The 27794-nt window shown below is 35.6% G+C and overlaps 1 protein-coding gene across 4 annotated transcripts in view; it reads left to right on the top strand.

The window, feature by feature from the left end:
- The window catches only part of DIAPH2 (diaphanous related formin 2), a 1008160-nt gene that overhangs the window by 473516 nt on the left and 506850 nt on the right, over window positions 1–27794 (top strand). For all 4 annotated transcript variants that reach the window (XM_004377544.2, XM_023732386.1, XM_023732385.1 and 1 more), the window contains one exon: window positions 17001–17102. In XM_004377544.2, coding sequence (XP_004377601.1) covers window positions 17001–17102 — 102 coding nt within the window. The remainder of the gene's footprint in view (window positions 1–17000; window positions 17103–27794) is intronic.

The raw sequence follows: 27794 nt of genomic DNA, 5'->3' as shown, positions 1-27794 counted from the left end.
ATTTTTGACTCATAGCAACCTCATGTCACAGAGTAGAACTGTCCCATAGGATTTTCTTGGCTGTAATCTTTATGGGAGCAAATCTCTAGGTGTTTCTCCCACATAGCTGCTGGGTATGTTTGAACTGCCAACCTTTCAGTTAGCACCTGTGTGCTTAACCTTTGTGTCACCAGGGCTCCTTGAACAAAACATAGGTCTTATAATAGTTGAGTAAGATGTGGCCTCAGAGATCTTTTCTGCTGCCTTGTTGATTTTATTCTAGGTTGGAATTTCATTAAAATTTTGGTGTTTTCATAGTATAGATCCATTAGTCTCATTGATGTGCACTGATGGTTGAGGTAGACCAGGAATTCTCTTGCAATTATAGAACTTGAAAAGTGCCTTCTTTCCTCACATAGACTGTCAGTACTCTGAAGTATGAAATGAGAAGCAAGGTTATACCATTAATCCTACCCTAACTTCTGGCTGTGAGGCAGATGTCTGTACCTCTAGACATAAAGTAGTAATACCTCAGCCAAGCCATATGGAGGCCAGAGAGTCTAGGCCTCAATGTCCTCCATCAGACTAAGAGAGAGAGAGAGTGATGGAGAATAATCATAATTTTTCTTTTTCTTTTTTTCCTACTAGTTCCCTACTCATTTTTTGTAATGTATAAATTTGCTTTGAATCCAAAGATTCTTGGCTAATCATATCTTTAACCAATTGTAACATCTTTCTAATTAATTACATCTATGAAACCACTTCTTCAGTTACATATTAAGAGGTAAAGTAATCAAAACAGCATTCCTTTATGCAAGGAATTCTGTATAGGGAAATTTACTTACTCTGTGGTTTTCTTTATTTGCTCTGTGATTTTTTTCCCAAGGTTCTATTGTAACTCTAGATCAACTATGTAAATTAGAAATGTATCTAGTCATCAATTCTATTAAAGTTATATGATAGTTATAATTTAGCATAATATAGTGTAATTAATATGGCATAGTATACTTTTTAACATAGTGTGATATAAATATAATAATATTTTAACCAATCTCTTTAGAAATAGTTGGAAGAAGCAGTCTAAAAGGAATACACAAGGAAGATGAAACTGTGTTGTTTTCATATTTGAAGCTCAGTGGTGGTCACATAGACTCATTATCTTATGTATACATTTTTATGTGTCTTAAATGTTACAAAATAAATAAATGTAAAAGTATTTGGTGAATGCTGAAGACACGTTTAAATCAGGGTTTCTCAATCTTGACACTATTGACATTTCGAGCTGGATTAATTCTTTGTTGTAGGGGGCTGTCTTGTATGTTGTACGATGTTGAATAGCATCCCTGGCCTCTACTCACTAGTTGCTAGTAGCACTCACACACATACCAGTTGTGACAAGCAAAAATGTCTGCAGACATTATAAACTGTCTCCATTAAGAACCACTGCCTTAAGAATTACTTTTATTTCTAAAATATAAATAGTAAAGTTTCAAAATTTAATAAGGTTTCGTTTTATGTTCATTATACATACAGAATAACATAGAGAAGTTTTGCACATTTGCTTAGTATAGCAAAAAGCAAACATGATAACATGTGTTTTCAAAATCTGTTTCCCAGGAATGTAAAGTACTCATGGTAAGTTTTAAATCTGACAGAATGCATTGTCTGTTAAATTGCAAATATTCGGAGTTAAGCAGTGTTTAAAATACAGGCCATAATTATTTTTCATTTGTGAATACAGGAAATCATAATAGCATGGTTTGGCTTTTTCCCTTTATCACATAGTAGATTTTTTTTTTGTTGTTTGTTTGGTTTACATTAACAGCTTAATACTGTTGAACACTTCACTTTATGCCACCATCTTTGGAACCTTATTTTATTTATTTATTTTTTTGTATGTCATTTAGGTAAGTGAAATGATATTATGATAACAACTTCCACTTTGGAGTCAGAAAGCTGGGTCTGAATCCCAGCTCTGCCACTTGCTAGCCATGTGAGCTCAAGAAAGTTACCTAACCACTCTGAGCCCATCTTTTATATCTTTAAAATAGCTGGTAGGCTAGCTGTAAGGATTGAATTAAATGACATACGTAAAATTCCCTTAGTACAGTGCTAGTGGTCATAGGGTAGGCACTCAACAGATGGCTTTTAGACTAAGTGGGAACAGTTCAGTGAGGTTTGTTATTTTGAAACATTTTCCTGCAAAACTTGGCAGTTGAACAGTTTGCTCTCAGTTTTCTTCCTTAATGGAAAGGATTAGCAGCAGGATGATAATTCTCCTGGGGCTTCTTCCCTTCTGTGTACTGTCTGAGTCCCAGAAATAGAGATATCAAATGGGACAAAGGAAGTCTGTAGGAATAGTCTACTGTTTTTGCGGGGATGATTGTGAAGCCTCACTCTAACCTCTTTGAATTTTTTAATTTTGCACCTGTTATTTGTATTTCTGTTCATTTGCATGCTGAAAAGACAAATACAGTCTTCAGAGTAGGTAAATAAAATCAAATTACATCAAAGTAACAAGTCGCCTCTAGATAAAGAAAGCAAAAGAATTCTATAGCAAGATCTGCTTTGGGAAACTGTAATAGGAGTAGGAGAACTCCATAATGTTATCTAAACTTTTTATTATTTATAAATATTTTATAGATTTTTAATATTCCACTTGAATAAATGAAATAGAATTTTAATTATGAATTGTTAACCAAAATTTTTAATGTGTTGTTGAATTTATCTTATTATATTGCTTATGTCTTCTTTTTAGTGTTGTTAAATTTGGCTTTTAGTATTTTTACTATTAAACACTGAGATAAGGTTATCATATCATAATGTGAGGTCCTGAGGCCAAATGATCGGAAAATGTTTTAGGTAGGTCCCTGGCAATTTTGTATGTATCTATTATTTGTTCAGGATTGTTTTATTTTAGCATGTTGGGCAATACTGGAGTCATATATTCTATGTTTAGAATAATGTAAAATATATGGGAGCATGTTAAATCATTAATTTAAAAAATTTTCCACCTTTATTGTGGATGAAATTGTAGTTTTTAATTTGATCATTAGTAGACAATATTATGTAGAAATCAAAGGTACCTGAAATTGAGACACAAGACCTTTTTTAAAGATTTTATGGTGGAGGAATTTTTCATATTAAAGAGGTAATTAGAAGTAGTGTAATGCATTAAGAATAATTAGTAGTAGTTTAATATCTATTTTAGAAATTTGTTCTAATAAAATTTCAAAAGATAAATATTTTAAGGCTAACAACTTTAATGACAATTCTAAAATGTATGTTTTCAGCTGGCCAGAAATAGGAGGAAAGGATGTTACATGACAGCAGGAAAGGAGAGATTACTTTTTAGATGGGTGTAACTTGGAGAGGTATGACTTTACAGGAAAGATTTCAGGCATGATTGCCTCCTCAGAATAGTGAGAACGCATATGGATAAGGGCAGATATGATAAGGAAAATTCTACCTGTGGAATGCTTACAAGCTCTTATTTTTTCTGCTCTTCAAATTGTGGAACTTGTCTTCTATGAGGTATTTGCTAAGGGTGTGACCATTCTCTTCCAATTTATACACATTGTTCTCCAATTTAATTTTGTCTTTGTATTTCTATCATCGACTTAGAGGCCATCAACAATTAGGGCTAAAATAAACTCTATTAATTATCTTATTCTTTTCCCTTCTTTCATGGAAAGAGAAATTGATACTCAAAAGATTTAAATCACAAAGTCAGTCTGGAATGACAACTCTGCTCATATGATACACAGTTTATTGATTTTTTGTTGTTGTTGTTGTCGTTTGTTTGTTTTCTTGCTGTTGTGTCCATGTAGGTGGGGAGGTTGGGAGTTAGTGTTGGAGAGGAATAAAAAACAGTCACAAAAATTCTAAACCAACTAAAGAGTTTGTAAAATGCCTATCATTGGAAGTCAGAGTAGAAATTAAATTATCTTCTAAAATCTCTTCTTTCTGTACTCAGAATAATGTCTTCATTGGCATTCATTGTTTGTGTTGTGAAATATAAAATTAGGTACCAAGGACTAAAGGCTTAATCTTACTTAGCGCAATTCAAGGAGCATTGGATTTCATTTCTTCATTAAAAAGCAGCTTTTTAGAAAAATGAAAGTGTAGTTTAAATACTGAAAAGACCATTATTTATTTTATCCCATATCAAGAATTAAGAGTGATGGAACCATTTAATGAAATGAAGTCTTTTATCTTTGTGAAAAAAAATAAGAGCAGATATTTTGGTCTTCACTTAATTTTTCTTGAATATATATAAGCTGAATAGAGTAGAAAAGTTAGGTACTTCTCATGAAAAGCAAATAAGATGTCTGCTTTTTTTCATTGAGTGCTATGGTTAATTGCCACATTGTCTTTTTGGAGTTTCTACTCTTCAGTGGTTTATCTTAAAATACCACTGTCAGTTTAGTAGAAAAAGCATTGTGTCTTGGATTTCAGTTCCTTATTTCCTGTGTGACCTTGGGCAGGTCACTTAACTTCTTTGAGACTTAAATTTCTTGTGTATAAAATAAGCAAATATATATTCTTCCAAATCTGGGTTATTATAATAATTAAATGTGAGCATATGTAAAAACGCTTGCAAAGTGTAAAAAGCTAAACAAATAGAAAACAGATATAGGTGCGTTCCTTGGATGTCTCTTTATCCCTACCCTTTTGATTTTCTGGCCCTTTATCTAAAGATGAATAACTCTCCACTTGAACTTTCAACTGCCACTTGAAAGCGTCCCAAATACAACTCATATTCTTTTTCCCTCCCCCAAATAAAGACTTTTTTTCTATCTTCCTTACCTCCTGGAGTCATTTTCATCTCTTCTCTCTTCTTTGACCCTGCCTGCAACTCATCCCAGCTCATCATAAATTCTTACAGACCCTTTCACGGAAGTCTTCTTAGAGCGACTCTTACCTCCCATTCCCACAGGTCTAGACTAATTCATCACATTAATAATTTTATAGCTATTTTCTCCTAGCTGGTCTTTTTGTCTCTAGACCACCTCCAATCTAGTGCATCTTACTTTATTTAACAGTTTTCTTTTTTTCCTCCCTTAATTCATTTTCTTAAGAAGCAGTAGCAGTGATTGTCATCTATCTGTCTATCTATATTTATTTAAGAACGTCTCTTGTTAATCTCAAAAATTTGATAAATTTCTCAAAAAGTCTTACTTTTTAATAATATGTTGTATACAGTAAAGGACCTACTTTTACCCTAAGTAAGGTGGACTATGTCCTCTGCTCTGGATCAATAACCTTGGAGCAATTCAAGTGCTTTAGCCTGGGACTTTCAGGCTACACTTGTGGATTTGTGCTGGTTTGTGGGGGTGGCCAGACCAGAAAAAGACTCACTCAGGAGGCATGATTTAGCCTGTCATGCAGGACTGCTTGATAAAAGCCTGGATCGCTCAGGCTCAGAGAGCTTCCTGGTCGGTGAAGGGAGGGTAATGTGCCTTTTCTGAGACATGGCAGCTGCATGTTGGGAACCCTCCCGGACCTTGCCTATGCATCTCTTCCTTATGACGATCCTGATTTACATCCTTTCAGTATCATAAAACCAGTAATTGTAAGTATAATATGTTTTGTGAGTTCTGTGAGTTGTTCTAGCAAATCAGTGAACCCAAGGATGGTGTCCTCTCACTTGGGAGATCTGCCCTAGCTCTCGATGGCTAGGATTAGAGCGAGCACGTGACACATGAGTGATTGATGTCAGAAATGATGGAGAAGTGGGACAGCGGGGATATGATTGATCTGCTCCTTCTGGAAATAGGCTTTATGCTGATTCTGATCCATGAAGCTATTATCATATATGTACAGGATTTGCCTTTGCTTTTCTCTGCGTCTTTGCATATGATACTCCATATTTTAGGTGTCCTTCATATCTTTCAAAACATGACTTAAAGCTCACCTAAGTTCTCTCCATTCTTCATCTGCTCATCTGTACTATGTCATTCATAACTTTTGGAATGGGATTTCAAAATAATCTTTACGTATGATTTTGACATTCTGAATGATATCATAAGCCTTCTTTATGTTAGACGTTCTTTTATGTTCTTTTAGAACCAATCAGATACACGATAGTGTTCTGTCAATTTGTGATTTGGTGGTAATTTAAATTAGAGATTGTGAATCTGTTAGATTGGTCCTCTTGATAGGGCCATATTGAAGGGGGGGTGAGCGGTCCTTGCTAAGCTTAGTGTCAGTTTTATGGATATCCCTTTCTTAAAGATTTAAGTCTATTTCAACTCTCAAGGTTTTCTGAGAATTATAAAAATTACCCTGACCACCTTTACTAAACTAAACAGCTTTATGAAAGCAACCACAAAGATTCCTTTTGCAAAGAGTATCTGAGAAAAGAAGAGTGAATTAAGTTTTGCAAAAGGATCAATGTCAAAGCATACTCATATAGAGTCATGATTAGTATTTGGTATTTTTGCCAGTCCACTTGTGTCATGCATGACTCTTCTCTGAGAGTTCTTTTGCACGAGAGGTGAGAATTTTCTCAGTCCACATATTTGCCCTGGGATTTATCTGCCTATTTTGGGAGATGTGATTCAGCCAGGAGAATATTGTTGGCCTCCATTAGCCAAAATGCATGCTGACAGTGAGTTTGGTACAGTAAATATAAATGGACTGCATCTGAAGTAAAGCCAAGGTTTCCCAAAATGGTAAGCTCTGCTTAACCAATGTAAAAGCAGTTATGGGATAACAAAGGTATTTGGTTATCGTATATTAATATACTTCTTGTATATGTTAGTAATCACTTTGTTTTTGTGTAATTTTGCATTTGCATATATTGCAGATTCTCTCTACATGTAATCTTTCCCATGCTTTGTATTTGATGGTAAAGTGGTGGTAGAATTTGCTTAATGAATTTTTATAGATAAACACAAACACATATCACTAGTTAGGAAAACAATAAAATTTTGAGCAATGTAGTGAAGATTGGTATTGGCTTTATATCTGTTAGAATCGCAGTGCCCCAATACAAACACACTTTTGTGGGTTATTTTCGTAGAGAATTTGAATACAAATTTGTGAGGGGAATATTCCAGACAAAACTAGTTTTGTGATTTGTTGTAGTATTTCTTCAATTTTTGTTTGACTAGTTCCCCTCGCTGCATGTTACAAGTCAATGTCTAAGCTTAAGAGTTATTCAGGATCAGCTGATTTGTCTCTTACCTCATGTTCATTAAACTCAATCAGTGATTCTTCATGTGAAAACATAAGGAGTACATGAAGGGTTCCAGACAAAGCCAACAATTATTTTTCCTTAAAAAAAAAAACAAAAAAAAAAACCTTTGAAATAGATGAATTTAGCCTTGGGGAATATTACTTAGCCTATAGTGGAGAAGCAAACTGAGGAGTGTTGTCTAAACATTGCAAATGTAAAGTGTCACTATTTAGATGATGGTGACCAACTGAAAAATGCCCCCGATTGACTTAACAAAAGAAATCAATATTTAATTGGAGCAGATGAATAGAAGACTAAGTCCCAAACTCTAAAATTTTAAGCCAACAATGTGAACTGTCTAAGAATGATCAAGAATATCTGAGAATAGAGAGTTGACTTAAGTTTTGCAAAAGGATAATCTCGTACACTTCTCTAATGTCGGGGTTGTATGTGTATAGTTCAAAGGATAGCATTAATAAAATGTAATCATGTGTGCCTACATTAACTAATATCTTTGAAGCCCATTGTGTACTTCTTCCTGCCCTGAAGAAACCACTATTCTGATTCTTGGGCTGATCATCCCCATGCATTTTTCGTTATTTTACAACTATAGATGTATCCCTAAAATATATGTTGGTTAGTTTTTTGCCTTTTTAAAACTTCATAGAAGTGAAATCATACTGTGTACAGGTTCTTCTATTATTAAATTTTCCACTGCTTGTTTAAAAAATATTCATCCATTTTAATGTGTGTGTGTTTATTGTAGTATAGTAATACATAGTCCATGATTCATTTACCAGTTTTTCTGTCAGTGTTGTTCTTAGGTTTTTGTTTTATTATTATCATTGTGATTATTATTGTTATCATTATCATTAATGCTGCTAGTACAAGTAATGTTATGATTGATATTCTTACACATGCTCTTAGTATGAATGTTTAAGAGTACCTCCTGATCAGTGGTACTCAAAGTGTGGTCTCTGAAGCAGCAGCCTCGGCATCACCTGGGAAAGTGCTAGAAATAGAAAATCTTTTCCCCCACCCCCAACCTACTTAATAAAACTTGGGATGTGGGGCCTAGCAATCTGTGTTTAAGTAGCATTCCATGTGATCCTGAAGTACACTGTAGTTTGAGACTGGTTCTAGGATCGCAAATCTAGGTCTCTAGACCTAGGAATAGAGTTGTTGGGTTATTGGAGGTGTGCATCTTAAGTTTTATGAAGTAATGTTAAATTATTTTCCAGAGTAGTCATACCAATTTATATTCCTACAAACACTGTATGAGGATTTCCATTCCTTCAAAGTAGTGGTTGTCAGTGTCAGCTGTTTATTAGAATCATTTGGGGGGAACAATAGAAAAATACTGTTGCTTTGACCTCCCCCCAAACAAATTAAATGATAGTTTGACACCATTCTTTTTAAAAGCTTCCCAGGTTATTTTTTATGTGAAGATGAGGTTGAAAACCACTGTTACATATCCTGGACTATACTTAATATTGTATGACTTTGGTATTTTTGCTAGTCTGGTAGGTGTGAATTAAGCATCTCATTTGTGTGTTCAGTTGGCATTTTCTTGATTACTAATGAGGTTGAGCACCTTTGTTGCCATTTTTTGGGCCATTTATAGGCCATTTGTATAAAATACTTGCTTAAATCTTTTTCCATTTTTTTCCCCTATTGAGTTGCTTATCAGATGTTTACTTGTATGAGTTCATGTATTTGGAATAGCAAATCTTTTGCTAGTTATGTATTACAAATATTTTCTCCCCTACTTACTTATCTTTTTTCATTCTTTTCTTAGTGTCCTTTCATTAATAATTATTTTAATTTTGAAGCCTGTTAAAGCTAAAAGACTAATCCATTAACCTTTTCTTTTAGGCTTTGTGTTTTCATGTGTGATATAAGAAAATTGTTTTTTATATAAGATCATAAAGGTATTCTCCATACATTTTCATGGTTTTACTATTTACCTTTAAGGCCTTAATCCACCAGGAATTTATTTCTGTGTATACTGTGAGGAAAAGATTCAATGTCATTCTTTTCCAATATGGATAACTATTGTCTCGGCATTATTTATTATATAATCAATCTTTTCCCCAATTTTTGAAATATTGCCTTTGTCACATATTGAGTTTCCAAATATGCATTGTTCTGTGTCTAAGGTTTCTATTCTGGTCTGTTGGCCTGTTTGTCTATCCCTGTACCATTATCACACACTTTTTAGTTATTAAAGAATTACAGTAAGTCTTGATATGTGCCTAGGGAAAGTCAACCCACAGTCTTCTTGTTCTTCAGGAGTGTCTTAATTACTCTTCACTCTTTGTTCATCTACATAATTTTTAGAATCAGTTTGCCAAGTTGTAATAACAACAACAAAATTATTTTATGGTATTTGATTGGATTTCTATACCTATATGGGCAAATTTGGGGATATTGTCACCCATATGTTTAATTTTTCCTATCTTTGAATATAGAATGTGTGTCTATTTAAATCTCCCTTACATCTTTTGGAAAACCTTTTATAGTGTCCTCAATAAATGACACACTCCTAACTTACATATTGTTTTTCCGTATTTCGGTTATTTTTTAACCCACCAGGTTAGACATTGATGTGCAGTCTTGAGGCAGAATTCCTTTTTCTCTGGGAAACCTCAGCTTTTTTTGTCTTAATACCTTCGACTGATTTTATGAGGCCCACCCAGGGTAATTTCTTTCAAGTCAACTGCTTGTAGATGTTAAGCACAGCTACAAAACACCTTCACTGCAACACCGAGAGTAATGTTTGATTAGATAACTGAGTACTATAGCTGTTTTAAGGAGCCTTGTTGGTGTAGTGGTTAAAGCACTCGATTGCCAACCAAAAGGTCGGCGGTTCGAACCCACCAGCCTCTCTGTGGGAGAAAGATGTGGCTGTCTGCTTCTGTAAAGATTTATAGCCTTGGAAACCCTGTGGGGCAGTTCTACTCTGTCCTATCGTGTCAGTATGAGTAGAAATCAACTTGATGGCAGTGGGTTTTCATGGTTATAGCTGTGTTAGTGTTCCCTAGAGAAACAGAACCAGTCAGATTGGCGTATATTTATGAGAGAGAGACTGATTTACTTCTCGGAATTGGATCATGGGATTGTGAGGGGCTGGCAAGTCTAAAATCCATAGGTCAGCTGATAGTCTGGAGACTCCTGCAGCCTTGCATCTCAAAATCAGTAGATCAGGCGATGGGAAAAGTGAAGAGAAGTGTTCTGGCAAAATGTCTTGTTTATAACCTGGAGGTAGAATACACCCTAGGGAAACTCCCTTTTATAAAAAAATTTATTGTGCTTTAGGCAAAAGTTTACAGTGCAAATTAGTTTGTCATTCAAAAATTTATACACAATGTTTTGTGACATTGGTTGCAATCCCTGCAATGTGACAGCACTCTCCCCTTGTCCATCCTGGATTCACCATGTTCATTCTTCTAGTTTTCCTGTTCCTTCTTGCCTTCTTGAGTCATTTTTGCTCTTAAGGTGTTCAACTGATTAGTTGAGGCCCACCCAGTAGATGATCTGTTGTACTTAAGGCCAACTGATTTAACCCCAGTTGATTACTTCATAATAGAAAATAGACTAGTGTTTTACCAAACAACTGGGCACCATTTCCTAGCCAAGTTGACACGTAAAATTATCCATCACAATAGCTTAGCGAAGTTTACACATAAGACATATCACACATGGTTTACAATTTTACTTTAGAGTACCAAGTGGGGCATAAACAAAAGATAATTAAAATCTAAGGAATACTTTTCATAATTACCTTTTAGATTAACTCTAAATTATATAAATTCTTTTAGAAAGCAGTATATTTCATGTGCAAATAGGATCATGACATTAGTAGGAGTTGATTTATTTTGATGTACAAAGTAGTCACAATCCTTTTGTAATTACAGGCGTTGTAAATATATCTGTGATCTTCATTAATCTGTTACAGAACTAGAACATGTTGAAGAATTTAATTGAACTTAAAGTAGGAAATGTTTTAACACCGTGTGATTCTCCTGGCCCTTATTTTTGCCTATGGAATGTAAAGGAAAGGTTAAACCCCCAAAAAATATTTTGCCAGGAAGAATTGTCAGAACTTGACACTGGAAGATAATTGCCTGTTTGAAAGCTTAGAAGATGGAGAGGATGCTAGTCCTGTTGGCAGAATGAAGTCATTAGAAGAAGGTAATAAGTGGTTGAAATGAGGGGTCAGAGTGAGGATGAATTCTGCTTTAGATTTATTAAATTTGAGTCAATGATGGGATATTTGAGTGGGAATGCCAGTTGGAAACATGGAACTTGAAGATGGGTAAGTGTGGTCATGGCTAGAAATGTTCATTTGGCATAATTAGCACAGAGGTGATACTGATCCTAGGAGAGTTGATGAGCCTTCTAGGGGGCTGAGTATAACATGAATGTTAAGGCTTAGGATTTAGAATAGTTTCTTTAGGAAAAGTTTTTCTGCTTGGGCCAAGTTGAACATTAAATAGGTAGTAAACCTATAAAAGGCTTCTTTTTTGTAAGACATAATTGCTGTACTTCCAAGGTTAGGAATTTTCTCATCAGGTTTTCAAGTTTTGTGTCTCATTTTATCAAGTAATATTATTTGAAAGTGGTGGCTCCATGAAGAGGGCTATCAAAGATCTTGAATGCTTTAGGGCTATTAGTCAGCATTTTACTACACTTTAGTAGATTCTTGGAGTCCAATTTAAGAGTTACAGAAATGTTAGTTATTTCAGACCAAAAGGAGAAAATTGTACCATGACCACCTAATAGGAAATATATTTTGGGTCAAATGTTACACAAATATTGTCAGTCATAACTTGGTTATCGTTCCACTATATTCATGGCCCTGTTGCTCCTGTAAACTTTGTGAGGGTAGAATCTCCAGTGGTTAACGAGCTGGCAATCACATAGTAGACAGCCAATGTATATTGACTGAATGGATGGATAAAACACAAAAGAAGTATAGAACCAGGCCCTGGCATCAAAATGTTTACCATTTAACTCAAAAGAATAAGAACACGTGAGTGTGATTTAAGAACACTTACATACATGCACACACAGCAATTTCATAACTATACCATAAGGAAGCGTTGAGAAATATGGCATAATAAATTATAATAGTGAAGGGATCAAGATTTCTAACCAGCTCACCCCATCTGGAGCAATGGAGAATGAAGAAAACCAGACACAAGGGAAAGATTACTCCAAAGGACTAATGGACCACGAATACCACAGCCTCCACCAGGCTGAGTCCAGCACAACTAGATGGTTCCCGGCTACCAGCACTGACTCCTCTGACAGGGTTCACAACAGAGAGTCCTGGACAGAGCTGGAGAAAAATGTAGAACAAAATTCTAACTCACAAAAAAAGAGCAGAATTACTCGTCTGACAGAGACTGGGGAAACACACCCTGAGAGTATGTCCCCCGGACACCCTTTTAACTCAGTACTGAAGTCACTCCTGAGGTTCACCTTTCAGCCAAAGATTAGACAGGACTATAAAACAAAATGAGGGAGCCCTGGTGGCGTAGAGGTTAAGAGCTCAGCTGCTAACCAAAAGGTCGGCAGTTCAAATCCACCAGCTGCTCCTTGGAAGCCCTATGGGGGCAATTCTACTCTGTCCTATAGGGTTGCTATGAGTCGGAACTGACTCAACAGCACCTATCAACAACAACAATAAAAGAAAACAAGACTGAATGGGCACATCAGCCCAGGGGCAAGGAGAAGAAGGCAGGAGGGGACAGGAAAGCTGGTAATAGGGAACCCAAGGTCAAGAAGGGAGGGTGTTGACATGTTGTGGGGTTGGTAACCAACGTCACAACACAATAGGTGTACTTTTTTAATGAGAAACTCATTTGCTCTGTAAACCTTCATCTAAAGTACAATTTTAATAAAAAAGAACGATTTCTAACCTGGCAAAATGGGGAGGTTTGATGTTAAGATCATGGAGATTTAGCCAAGACTTTGGGGGAAAATGTTTCTTATCTGGATTAAAAGATTAAAATCTTTGTCAATATAAATCAAAATAATACTATGTATATTTTTAAAAAGAAATATTGGTCCCAATCCATTCACGTGTACAATGATAGACTTAGCTATATTTTTTACGCAGATAACACGCACCTTCTACATTTGTTTACCAACTGCACCTTCCCCCTGTGAGGTATTTTCATAAGCCCCGCTATGCCAGTTTTTTTCACGTGTTGCTGAAAAAAAAGATTAGCATAACATGCTTATGAAAATAACTCCTGAGAGGAGGGCTCAGTGGCCAACAAACATAGAAGACACGCATTATTTGCATGAAAATACGGTAGTCGTAATGTTCCTACCTTGGCTCTCCTAGTACTAAAATGACTTAATGAGATATAGGACAAAAAAGAAAGGTCATGTTTTGGCAAGAAGGAAAGGGCATTATGGTTCAATACCTTCCCTTAACTAACCTTTAAGTGTACAATTAACATTTAAAGGAACTAAACTTTTGGAAGTATTATAGAGTAATTGTAGAAATTTTAAAAGTAGTTAAAAACATACGGTCTGTTCGGAGAAATTCCTTCAGATAACACTGACAGTCATCAGAAAGTGAATCTGTGATGCATAAAAGATAAAATTCTGCTCATTTGGTGACATAATTGTTTCTTTTCCTTTTGTTGTTTTCTTCCTGAACTTCAGCTCATTGACATTTTCTAGGATGAAACTTTCATACTGACCCAGGATTGATCTTTTAAATACAAATCCTGAAATATTTGCAAGAAGGGCTCAGTAGTAAGCAACAGCAGGGGGATGGAGAAATGGAAGGCTTGTGCCTTGAAACTTTATGGGATATTTGTCTAACAATTTATAGTTTGTCATAATCTCAATTGTATTCAAAAATTTATAATGTGTAGCCTCTTCTATTATAAAAAGCCTTTGACATATAGCTTAAAGGGTGTCTGAACTATCAACACATCTTTGCAATATATTTAGAGAACATAAGCATTTATAGTATCAACAAGGCACCGAAATTCAAAAGCTCTTCACAATTTTCTAAGTACAGAGTCCTTGGGCAATAAGAATTTAGTAAAAACATGCACCTGATCCACATCAGTTTACCTGTGTTTTTCTTGCTCTTGCTTTTAGCTGCTGTCGCATGACTCTCTCTTCCAAAATCCCTACATTAAATGTTTCTGGAGGCCTCAGAATATCTTAAATATTCCTTGAACTAATTTGGTCAGCTTCCATGTAGTAACTGTGGGTTTTTTTTAATGTGTCCTGTTTTGAACCCCTCCACTAGGGATCCCCGTGTGTGGGATGGGGAGTGGAGTGGTAGTTTCCTATGGAGCATATCTGGCAATGTATTGAAGTTCTCTAGGTGCCAAGGGTGTAAAGTGTTCTGTGTCAAAATAGAGACAAATGCCCTTATCCTTCTCTCTCCATTTTTGTAATATACTTGATAAGAGGGGTTCCAAAGCAGTGCTCTTCAAACAGCCACCTTTCCCATACAACTCTGACATTTGCCCACGTTGGGGTTATGTAGGCTGGACGTGGAGACACATGTAAGGAGCAAATATGCTGCCCTTGGAATCACTCCAGTTGTTTCCAAATTGTAAATTTTCTTACTTGACCAAGCCTATTTGCTTGATGCTCGCTTCTCTTTTTAGACAGATCTGTTGTCTTCCAGGTGGCCACTTAAGTCCACCAGACTTCAAGCTAATTCCTAGGACTGTACACACTAGTTTCAGGTTGTTTATTGAACCCCTATCCATTTTTTTTCCATTTTCTCTTGATATGTTTTTGGTTAGTAGGTAAAGACAGGTGGAAGCAAATTAACTATATGTCTCTCTCTTGTGTGTCTTTTTTTCTTCCCTCTTCCATTCTGGAATTTATGGCCATGAAAACATATTCATTTTCAGTATTATACTACTACATCTTTGTCTATAAAGTTTAGTATGTATGTAGAAAGAAAAATCATATTTTTATGCATTGACTACCATAACCACTTGCAACATGGGACTCTACGGGTAACTGACTTATTAAAGCAATGAGTACTGTAATAGTGGTCTGCATCTGCCACACATTTGAAAGAGTGTTTTCTTCCAAATCTGATTTGCAAATAGAACCTACTAAGCATTGTTACATAAGCTCATCACTCACTCATAAAATGGAACTCAGAATCAGAATACATCCAGGCCCACTGACTGTGTTAAATATTTCATGTAGCTGAACAGAGAAAGAAAAGATATGTCACCTACCACTGTGGCGCCTACATTCTGAAGATGAGTTAACAGGTTACCTATAGCTAGAAGTGAAACAAAATAACAACAAAAAGTTTCACATTCTGAGGTAAAATTCTACTTTAGACTTGATTCATTCCATAATACTTATTTTTACAGAGGTAAATCTTACAATTGCGATTGAGAGTTTGACATATGCAGAATTGATTTTTAAGTAATTTTAATAGTGTTCGTCTTAATTTTCCTAATTTAGTTTCACTGTAGTGATTATTCAAGTTATCAAACTGAGTCTTTCTTTTTCTTAATAATATACTTCACAAAAAATCCCAGTAACAGAGAAAACTAAAAACAAACAAAAAAAATTGAATAATTTCTACATATCAAATATATTCTGGGAAAATGGAAATAATTCTTGAGTCTATGGTTAGGTTTTCATCCTATAAGAGGAAACGATATTAAGAAAAATAATGGATGGTCTTCGTTTCAACCAGTTATATGTGATTGTGTCCATATCTGTACTTGTTTTGAGTCAAAGGACATGATATTTTAAAACATAATGGAAAAGGCAAAAATGAGTGGGAGGAGAGAGACAATAAATGAGGGAGAACAAAAAGGCACGCACAGTGGGGCATGACACGTTTGTCCTCCATAGAAAGTCTGCTTAAGTTGCTGTCCTACGTCTTAAATCTTTGTTTCCTGCTTATATCCCTTTTACATGTCTAGAGAAATCCCATAGGAGTCCTCAAAATATTGATTGCAGGCTAATGTAATGATAATTATAACTGTACCAAAGTCTAGGATAAACTAGATAGAGATGAATTAATCAGTTTTGATTCTATTAGGCATCAAACTTGAACATGCAACAGACCTCATCACTTAAAAGTAGGACTGCATTGCATGCTTAAATACAGACATTGTAAATAATGGAAGACTCATGTACTGGCCGGGTGTGGTTCCAAGTATTGCAAAACTGTGAATAGTTTAGTTTTAGTATTATTATATATTAGCAAATGCTGCATAATATTTTTCTGTTTGCAGTTTAGATTGATTAACTATCATGACAGAAAATAAAGCTTAAAATATTATGCTATATGTTTAAGGCCGGAAGGTAGTCAAGTTTGAAATGCCGTTTATTCCTGTGTGCTCTTTCAATTTAACATTTGTGTACTGTAATGCATAGAAATGAAACAATTTTATACATTCTATTCATGTTTAATTGTAATTCATTCTAGCTCCATTTCATGGTGGTTGGAAGAATACATTTGTATTGTAACAGAACCACAATCAGAAATTTATCTACTATCCATCTGATCACCTTTAGAGCTGTTAATAAATGAGCCCTGGTGGTGCAACTGTTAAGTGCACGACTGCTAACTGAAAGGTCAGCAGTTTGAACCCGCCAGCTGCTCCAGGGGAGGAAGATGTGCCACTCTACTTCTGTAAAGATTTACAGCCTTGGAAACCCTTTGGGGCAGTTCTACTCCATCCTGTAGGGTCACTATGAGTCATAATCGACTTGATAGCAGTGGGTTCTGTTTTTTTTGGTAGAGCTGATAACACGTGTTTAATTTATTAACTCAGTAATAAAATGCTATACTTTTATGTCTTTTTAGAACCTTGTAAAACATCTACCTGAGCAGAAGGTACTCAATGAATTAGCAGAACTTAAAAATGAATATGATGACCTCTGTGAGCCTGAACAGTTTGGAGTTGTGGTATGTATCTAGCTCAAGGGCCTACAGACTCATATATTAGGTAACCCTTGTCAGGAACAATAAGAAGAAAGTTGTTTCAGTTGTTGATTTATTTAATTATTGTGTAACTGTATAATTTAGTATAACATTGGCTGTCAGAAAAAAAATCCTTGTTTATCTATTTTTATCATGGTATTGAAAAATTAAGTTACGTTCTACAAAATGCCTCAAGATAATCCATGAAATCTCTCTAGAACAGTGCTGACATTTAATTCTATTAATATATACAAATTTGTACACATGTTTGTATTGGCTATTTCTTTCTTCTCTTTAGATTTTGATATTAGAATTTAGCCCCCAAAAACTTAGGGTAAAGAAATGGTAATAACTAGATAAATATGAAATTATTAGAGAGTCTTTTCTTTGTATGTATTGTATCAGAAAAAGCACAAGAATTTTTGGATATCCTATACAATGTTGTTACTTGATTGAAAGCTTTAAATATAATGTTTCACCTAGGAAGAAAATCTTATAAATACACATCATGCTCTAGTGTGGTTAGATCGTTATTGGAGTGAATTATGTTTTCTTATCTCCCCTTCATGCTAAGGGGTACAAAAGAAAACTAGTGATAAATTATGAACTTACATATTTTAAGTAGTCTCCACACCTACTATTCAAATAATTGGTAAAAAAAAAAATGTGGGAAAGAGGCCATGATTTATTCAATTTCTTGTAGAAAAAGCTACTTTGGGCTTAGGTATTCCATACAAGTTTGTTCATTCTGTGAATGAACATTTCCAGTATGTTTGTCAGCTTTACTCTGGCTCCCTGACCATTTTCAGTCTACACACTAAGACTTTTTAAATTATAGTGAATCCAGATTTTCAAACAGTATGTCTGCTTCATCCAAAAAAATTTGTCCTTTTTAATAGTAATATATTTGAACTGATCTGATTTGGTACTTTGAAATTTAAAAATCCTGTTTAAATTTAAAATGTGATAGATGGGATAGAGCGTATTCCTTTTGAACATGTGCAGTAACTGCTTACCAGTATTTATAGATTCTATGACGTGGGTTTGCTTATACTAATATAGAAGGATTCTGTCAAATATTAAGGTACATGAGGAAAATCTTTCTCTTATTTTTGAATTAAGCAAAATTAATCAACTAAATTGGCTAGATATTATTTATTAACTAGCAGCACTTTCAGATGATATTAAATAATCTAATTTTCCAGGCCAAAGTCTGTACTTGAAACCCAAGCTGCTTGGATTCACATTATAATTGAACTAAGGCTATATACCATCTGAGAAATCAGCTGTATCATGATGGTTATGAGTTTTACAGTAGGTACAGTACACAATTTCTCTGAAGCCAATTTTTTTTTCTGAATGCAGTTTTTCTTGGAAGATGTATTAGCTTGCCAAGCAAGTCCTTCAGGAGGAATATCTTTGGTACAACACTGAGGAAATGAAGTTTGGGGATATAAAAAGCAATATAACTTCTGAACTGAAAGCAAAACAGAAAATGGAAGAGATTTCTTGTTTATGCACATAACCATAAATAACTCAGGGGCTGTGTGTACATGAATAGCCCTGGTTCTCTTATTTCTCTCACCATCCTTAGCTACATGTTTGTGGGGTGGGGGCGGGGAGTAAAGGAGAGTATAAAGTGGTTTACGCTATGTAAATAACCTGAGACAGTATCAATGAAGACTTTCCAAATAAAGGTTAAGTAATCTCATATCCAAGAATGAATTTTCTGAAATAATGATGTGCCTTAGTCTTTCAAACATCTATGCTTTGCAGTGCTTAGAGCAATATCTTGTATACTGTAGACAGTAGATAAATGTTTATTGAATTGAATTATAGGAGAATTATTAAATCCAAGTGTGAGCTTGAGATTAAAAATAGCATGTTTTAGATCTATAAAAGTATAAAATATGCTAAAACCTATTTCTTCAAGTCTATGCTGAAAATAAATTCACTTATGTGTGAATACACCCAAATACCTTTTAAACCTCAAACATATACGAACAGCCTACAGTTAGGACAGCTTTGGAATTGTGTAGAAGCATGTGCACTAATGAGAGAGGCTCCAAGCTGGTTGCCTTGCCCTGCTCTCTTTTTCCATCAATACTATTACTGTATTCTTCTTAAAATCTGTATTAAATCATATGATTTCTTTTTCACAATCCGTTGGTGGCTCCCAGAAATTACAGAGTAAAACCCAAGCTCCTTAGCATTCTCATTCTGTCGCTAACTCTCTGGAGTTACTTCTCCGTATTCCGTTTTGTGAACTGAGTGAATTAGTATCCTTATGACATTTTGGCTTTTAACCTCAGTGGGACTTCTCATTGCCATTTCAGCAGTCATTTTACTTGCTCCTAGTCAGAGGTCTTTAATATTTCCATAGTGGCTATTCTATATCTTATTCACTCTCCTCTAATCTTCTCTCCATCTCCCTCTTCTTGTATCTTTTTGACTCACCACAAACAACCTAACCTTCTACTTGCAGCATAAAAGGAAGACACTCAGGCCTCAGAATCTCCACTGTCTCTTCAACTTACATTTTTATCTCTAGCCATAGCGTTTATTAATCTACTCTCTGTAAAACCTCAGAAAGAGATATGCCTTATTACTTACTATTATTACTATTATTGTTGTTGTTGTTAGTTGCCATTGAGTCAATTCCGACTCATGGCGACCCATGTGTGGAAAGAAAACTGCTCCATACGGTTTTTAAGGCTGTGACCTTTAAAAAGCAGATTGCCAGGCCTTCCAAGGCATCTTTGGGTGGGTTTGAACCACCAACCTTTTAGTTGGTAATCCAGCGCTTAACCATTTGTGCCAACCAGGGAGTCCTGGCACTGTTATTAGTCCAATATTGTAGATGAGAAAACTGAGGCTACAGAAGACTTGATAATTGTCCAAGATCACATTGTAAGTAAGAGATGCAGAATTCAAACCTAGATAGTCTGGCTTCATAGACTATGCTTTTAACCCTGTAGTATCCTACTACAGGCTAACCTACTTACCTCTGTTTTCAACACCATTATTTCCTGCCTGTTTTAGGACATATTCCTGTTAGTCGTTCTGTTCCCTCTTCAACTTGTCAATCTCCACTGTGTCTTTCTCTTCAGAACAAGTTCTTAAGGTACTCCCTGCCTAGAAATGAATGAATGGATGGATAAAAAAAAAAAATCCTTCATTGCCCCTGAGATCCCCACTAGTTATTGTCTTCTCTCCATTTTCTATCATTAGTGTTTTCAAAGATTATACTCATTTTGCTGTCTACTTCCTTACCTCTCATTGACTGCTCAACCCACAGCAATCATGAGTTTGCTGCCAACAACAGTACATTGCCTCAGCCACAGTGTATTTTATTGTTCAGTTCTTTGCATTTTCTATGCTCTTTCCTGCCTCAAAACTGTTACAAATGCTGTTCCCTCTTGCCCAAGTGGCTTCCTGTTTCTCTCCTGCTTAATCTTAGAATCTCGGCTTAAATTTCACTTTCCAAGTGATGCCTTCACTTACCTATCAATCAAAATTAGATTTCCCTATTAAAGTCTCAGAGAACCTTTTTTCTTTACCTTTCTAGAAACTATCATGGTTTATAATTAAATGTTTATTTGTGAGGTTATTTATAATGCCTATAACCCCCTCTAGATTGCAAGTTCCAAAAGGTCAGGTATCATATTTATTTACATTAAAAAAAAAATCATTGCTCTCAGGTCGATTCTGACTCATAGCAACCATATGGCAACCCTATAGGACAGAACAGAACTGCCCCATATGGTTTCCAAGGAGCGGCGGTACATTCGCACTGCGAAACTTTTGGTTAGCAGCCTTAGCTCTTAACCTGTGTGCCACTATGGCTCCATTTATTTACGTAGTAGGTAGTTAAAAAATATTTTCTGAATCGAACATGAATAAGGTTCCTGGTTGACGCAAGAGGTTTGCTCTCAGCTACTAATCTAAAGGTTGCTGGTTCGAACCTTCCCAGTGGCTCGGTGGAAGAAAGACCTGGTGATAAGCTTCCATAAAGATTGCAGCCAAGAAAATGCTATGGAACAGTTGTACTCTGTAACACGAGGTCACCATGAGTCAGAATCAACTTGACAGCAATGGGTTTGGTTTTGGTTTATTAACCTGAATACAAAATCAAGTGGACTTTTTCAGACCTGTCATATTCTATATTCATATGGGACTTGATACCATTGAACAATTTAGCCTTATTGAAATATTTTCTTTCCTTCTTTAACAATACATAATCTTTCTTAATTTTATTCCTGTAACCTTGGGCATTGTCCCATAGAGTTTGCATTATTTTATAACTTATTTCCTGGAAGATTAAAAACAAATCTCATCAGCTAGGGATAGACATATACCAGAAGTGGGATTACTCCTGCAAGATTCATTTTTTAAAAAAGCAAACCAACAAAAAACTAAACTGGGACAGTTTTGGCCTAGGGGAAGAAGTAAGATTATCTGAGACAGTGACTGGAACTGATAAGCGTTTTCTAAGCTTTTTGTTTGTTGTTGGTGTTAGCAGCCACATCACAGGTGTGCTTATATTCCCCATGTAATCAGTTAAACAGATAGAAAGAAGAAACAGACAAACAAAAAATAAACCCAGGAACTTTTCCTCTGTCCAGAGACAGACCTCCTGGTAAGAGGGATATGCTAGTTCCCACACCTTGTATGATCAATAATCCTTTTCTTTAGGGTGGTAGATTGGCTGCATAGCTTCCCACTGACTTGTCCTCCGACAGGCCTCCCACAGAATTGAGTCTGGTACATCGATGTAATTATATGTTGTACCTTTTCTGGGAAAAAAGCACAGATCTTTGAAAGCTCTGGCAGTTAGGACCCACAGCAGGAGCTTTTAGACTCTTCAGAGTGTGTTTGCAGCTCAGCTGTTCTAAAACCTCAGAGCTATGGAAATTCCCACTTGTCTTGCACTGGGGATGGAGACCCATACTGTGTGTATCTATTAAACTAACACATCTTCTGAGAAAAAGAAGGCAATAATTAGTTCCCTTAGTAATCGGTACTTTGTTTTTCTGACTTCAAAATTACCCATATTTTTCAATTAAAAACATCCTAAAGCTATAATCCTAACAAAAACACACTGAGATAGCCTTGTGCATAAAAATCTTTATAATGAAAAGCACAGATTATATGATGTTGTTGACAGCACATTTAATTTTTTTCTTCTTTTACACAAATATATGAAGGCGGGAGGAGTGGATTTATGACTATAGTTGGAAGTACAAGTATAAAGTCAGTGTGCTTTTTAGTTTTTTTGAAGCTCCGTAAGAGCTTATGAGTTCTATTCAAGATAGCTTAACCAGGTGAAAAAGAAATTCTTAAAAGCTTTGTTTTTTCACACACATATCATCAAAGGCAATTAGTTGGGATAAAAAATTGTAGCTCCTATGTTCCATGAATATTAAATCATTACTCAGGTTTGCATATTCATTGGGAAAATCACATTTTTCCTTATTTTATCTGCTTGCATTCGGAGTGTTCAGTGTTTTAATATGTAATGCATTGATTGTTTCTATTTTTATTCTTTCTGTAAATATGAATGCTGGCTTTTACTTCTTAGATGTGCATTCATTTTATATGAGAAAGGCTGGTCTAATAATTTGAGAATAGGTAAAAGAAAACTCTCCATGACTCATTCTCAAATCCATGTATTCATATTCTTGTTCATTTCATTAACTTCACATAATAAGCCATTTTGTGACAGGATTGCTTATTTCTATCAGTCTTTGCAATAAAATAAGGCAAGATAAAACCACCTGACTGAATATTCAGATTAGGTCTATGAGTATCAGTCAGTTTTGCTATTGATGGCTTTTTCTTTAAATTCAAAAAACTAAAAATTAACGCTTTTACTTTTTCCACATATCATTAATCTCTAATACAACAGCATAGCACTATAATAGCAGTTTTGATGAATCTTTTAAATATGGCCATTGCTGGTCTTAAACATTTGTTTTCAGAAAGATGTTTTGAAATCTTGCTCACTTTCTTAGTGTGAATCTTCTGAGTTCACAGTGTCTTTTGAGCTGGACTGATTATTATTGTGTTCTGTTCAGACTAAAGGTGAGTAGATGTTTAGTGATGCATAATTTCCACATGTCATTATCTTTGGGGAAAATATTCTCTAGCAGCGTATCATTACTCTTCTGGTATGCGGTAAGTTCCGCACACTCTATTTTTCCGAAGCGTCGTTTCACACGTTAACCAAGTCTCTTCTGTGTCCTGGCATTTAATGCACAAACATTTACTGTTTACCTTATGTAGCAGGTACACTTCTATTCATTATCTTGTCTAGGACAGGTACTGCACATGCTACAGAAAGTATAGGTATGAGTAGGAGAGATCCTGCGTTTGAGAAAGTTATTGTCTGAAAGAGGATAAGAAGATAATTTACCAAAGAATCAAAAATATCCCTCCTTTATTTCTATGCTTCCGGGCAGGATTCTGCTTAGTCATTCACTCTGTATCTCTTCCCTCATAGACAGTTCTTCCTGATGTCTAACTTAAATCCACCCTTCTTTAATGTGATTTTCTTATCATTTCTCTAACATAGTCACTGATCCAAAATTATTCTGTGTATTTAATATGAAGTAAGTCATAATAATATCCAACCAGTGGGGAGAAAGCTTTGTGATGAAGGTATATTTCTAGAAAAATATGTTAATTCAAGTGAACTCTTCACCTTCTAGTTTGAAGAGTCTGGAGGCTCAATTATGCTCACATGGTGATAGTAGTTAAATGTGTATTTCTTAGCAAATTAAAAAGTATAAAAACAGTATAATAGAAATAGCGTTAAAAGTGACATGTGACTGCATGAATGCTACCTGTGGCCAACTTTCTGCCTTCACCCATGATTTTTACACTCGTGTCTTTGTTTCTTTCTCTGTGTATTCATATGTTAGTTTAGTAGTAGATCAGTATTCACCAGCTAAATACTGAAGTGTATAGAATTCAAATTATATCAAGAAAACTGTGTCTAACTCTTTGTGGAAATAACTCACTTGTAGCTGCCCTCACTAAAGCTGTCAGTGTACTTTTTTTTTTTTAATATGGTGCAAATCAGCTGAAGAATTGAGAGCTACTTGATGTGATTCTGATAGACAAGTACCTCGTAACACATATAAATCCCCTGCATAATACAACCCCTTGGTCAGTGTCCCACAGCACTTCATGGAAGGAATTATAAAACAAAGGTTGCCAGTCAGCTAAAATGCTGTGAGGGACCACAACAAAAAACAAACATACATTTCAGCATAGTTTTGGTTTTATTTATTTTTATCATTTAGGTGTACTCAACTGTCTTTATGAGACGTGAGCCTTTTAATAATTGTATCCGTAGCTGGGGAATGTTGCCCAGTGTTTCCTATTATTTCTAAAGTTAGTTATCCAAGACATTCCCTTACATACCCAAATCCTCTAATGGAGGTTGAACTGTTGTCTCTCAGTATACCTGGTCTGATTGTAAAAATTCCTGCTTATTATGATTGCACTGTTTCTTTAGTATGATCAGTGTGTAGTGATTTGTAACTCCTGTTAAGAGATGTGCCCATATAGCTTCACCACCTCCATAGTCTCTTTACTTTACAGTTTCAGTGATAACATTTTTACGTAAATGGACATTATGCATTAAAACTGGCCAAAGAGAGCACAGCAAGATGTTTACAGTGTGTTCAATGGATAATGAGATCTGTTCTTCATGAGCCCTGGAAATACACATTCCCTAATTATGGAAAAGAGAATTTTCCCTCAGGTTGGGGAGAACAATTAGGGACCATCATTCCTTCTTCTTGAGTATTTCTGAGGATGAGCAGCGAGAGTAATAACAATAGTAGCTATTGTTTTTAGAGTGCTTACTATGTGTCAGGTACTATGACAGGAGCACTACACATATTATCTCATTTAAGTCTTACTGCAGTGTGCATAGATGATATAAGGAATACGTTTTACTGCTGAGGAAATTAAAGTCTTAAAAACATTATGTAACTTGCACTAGGTCATACAACTACCAAGTGACAGAACTGTGGTTCAAGCCCAGGTCTATGCCACTCAGAAGCCCCTATTTCTTCCACTACAACTGGCTTTGTAAGTCTGGAGAAGGCAGAGAATTGTTTGTCTCCCTTGCCTGGGATTAGGAAAAAAATCTCTCTCTAACCATACCCATCAAAATAGTTAAATGGGGCTCTGAATTTGAACTGAAATTAGACCTGGGCAGGATTGATGGAATGGCCTGCCTGGTAGCAAATGACCTTGCATAGGGTACCCCATCTTTCCTGACATCAACCTACTATTATCCTTCTTCAAGCTATTTATTCTCTTCTGAATCCAGCTCTTTGCTAACGATAATATTCTGGTTCCTATTTGCCCATTGCCATCACGTCGATTCCAACTCATAGCGACCCTATAGACAGAGTAGAACTGCCACATAGAGTTTCCAAGGAGCGCCTGGTGTGTTCAAACTGCTGACCTTTTGGTCAGCAGCCTGAACTCTTAACCACTGCACCACCAAGGGCTCCTTAGCTATCCTAGTGGGAGTAAAATGTTGTCATTGTGGTTTTGATTTGCATCTCTCTGATGTGTGATGATGCTGAGCATCTTTTCATGTATTTTGTGGTCATTTGAATTTCCTCTTTGGTGAAATGTCTATTCAAGTCCTTTGTCCATTTTATGATTGAGTTATTTGTCTTTTGTTGTTAAGTTGTCAAAGTTTTATGTAGGTTTTGGTCATTAGGTTGTTACCAGATATTTGCTTACCGAAGATAGAGAAGATATTCTCCCAGTTGCTAGCTTGTCTTTTCACTTTTTTGTTTAAGTCTTTTGATGAACAAAATTTTTTAATTTTTATGAGATCCCATTTATTGTGTACCAGGGAAACCCTGATGGCATAGTAGATAAGAGCTACGGCTGCTAACCAAAAGGTTGGCAGTTTGAATCCCCCAGGCACTCCTTGGAAACTCTATGGGGTAGTTCTACTTTGTCCTATAGGGTCACTGTGAGTCAGAATCAACTTGATGGCAGTGGGTGTTTGCTTGAGTGAATACATTCATCCATTCACTCATTTTACAATTACTTATCACCTATCATAATTGTCACCTGCCATGTGCCAGACAGACACTGTTCTAGATGCTAAATGAATGAAAAAATTTTGTCAGATCAAAGAGTATTTCTGACCCCCTTATGATGCACAGTTTCCTCCCAAAATCAGGCTGACTTCTGACAGATTAATCTCCAGTAATCACAGTTCAACAAAGTTAATTCACTAGCATATCTGGTTTAGCATTTTAACTGAAGACATCATTTTGGGGAGAGTAAAATATTACCATAATCTGTTAATTTTGTTCAATAGACAATCTCTTTGTCCTGCTTGGGAGGTGAACTTGGAAACAGTCAGCTAAGTAGTGCTTTTAAAATCAATCAGAAATATTTAAATGTCTGATATATCCACAACCCTGCGCTGTGCATATTCACATAACTCCCAAATCTGCGAGCTCCAATATTTATCTTTTCCTAACTCCAGGACTATATTTCTGAATGCTACCAGCTCAACAATTCTATCCATCCAGATATCACAATAATAACTAAAACTTGATATTTTAAGGAGAGAGTATCATTTCCCCATCATAGAGCTATCATTCTAATATTTAAGAGAATATTTAGAAGAGGAAAGAGAAGAATCAGGGAGAATATTTAAAGATTCTATTTTAGTAATCCACTCTTAAAGTATATAAAATTTGAGCTTGAATGTTGAGCATGGAAAATAAGGGACAATTCCAAGAAATTCTTCAGATTAAAATATTGGCAAGGATTGGTGATAAATTACATCGTGGTTACCAAGAGTTAAATATCACTCCAAGATTTGGAGCCTTAATAATGGGAGGAAAACTGTGCCTTTGTCAATAGCAGGGTGCACTATTTGGTGTCTGAGAGAATGGCGAACCAAATTCACTTAGATGCTAATCAAAATTTTTTGGTAATGGCCAAGTAATATTTATGTGTGGATTTAGCATCGTTTGTCCCACCTTTCCACAACTCTAAGGAGCCCTGGTTACTCAGTGGTTAAGAACTACAGCTGCTAACCAAAAGGTTGGCCGTTTAAATCCACCAGCTCCTCCTTGGAAACCATATGGGGCAGTTTTGCTCTGTCCTATAGGGTCACTATGAGTTGAAATCAACTCGATGACAATGGGTTTGTTTTTGATGTGTCCAGAAGTCTAAAGGCAAAAAGAAGGAAGTAAGGTATATGGTGGGAGTTTCTGGGTGGTACACACAGTTAATACACTCAGCTGCTAACCAAAAGACTGGAGGTTCTAGGCTACCCAGAGTTGCCTCAGAAGAAAGGCCTAGTTTTCTGCTTCTGAAAAATCAGCCATTGAAAACCCTATGGAGCATAAATCTACTCTGACACACATGGGGTCACCAAGAGTTGGATCAACTCAACATTACCTGGAACTGGAATAAATATGGATCACTTATTTTGCTCCAGTGTAATCATTCAAACAATACTACTAGATGAGAATGTCCCCTATTTTATAGATGGGGACACTGAAGACCAGAGATATTAAATAGACTGATCTCACACAGTCAGACTATATGAAAGATTCTGCAAGTAGAAGATTATGGATTCAGTTATATTTGATTTAATTTGCTGTTGAGTTGCAC

Source organism: Trichechus manatus, unplaced genomic scaffold (assembly GCF_000243295.1).
Source record: "Trichechus manatus latirostris isolate Lorelei unplaced genomic scaffold, TriManLat1.0 scaffold00051, whole genome shotgun sequence".
NCBI lineage: Eukaryota > Metazoa > Chordata > Mammalia > Sirenia > Trichechidae > Trichechus > Trichechus manatus.
The sequence above is the reverse complement of the archived record's forward strand: the minus strand, read 5'-3'. Positions and strand labels throughout refer to the sequence as shown.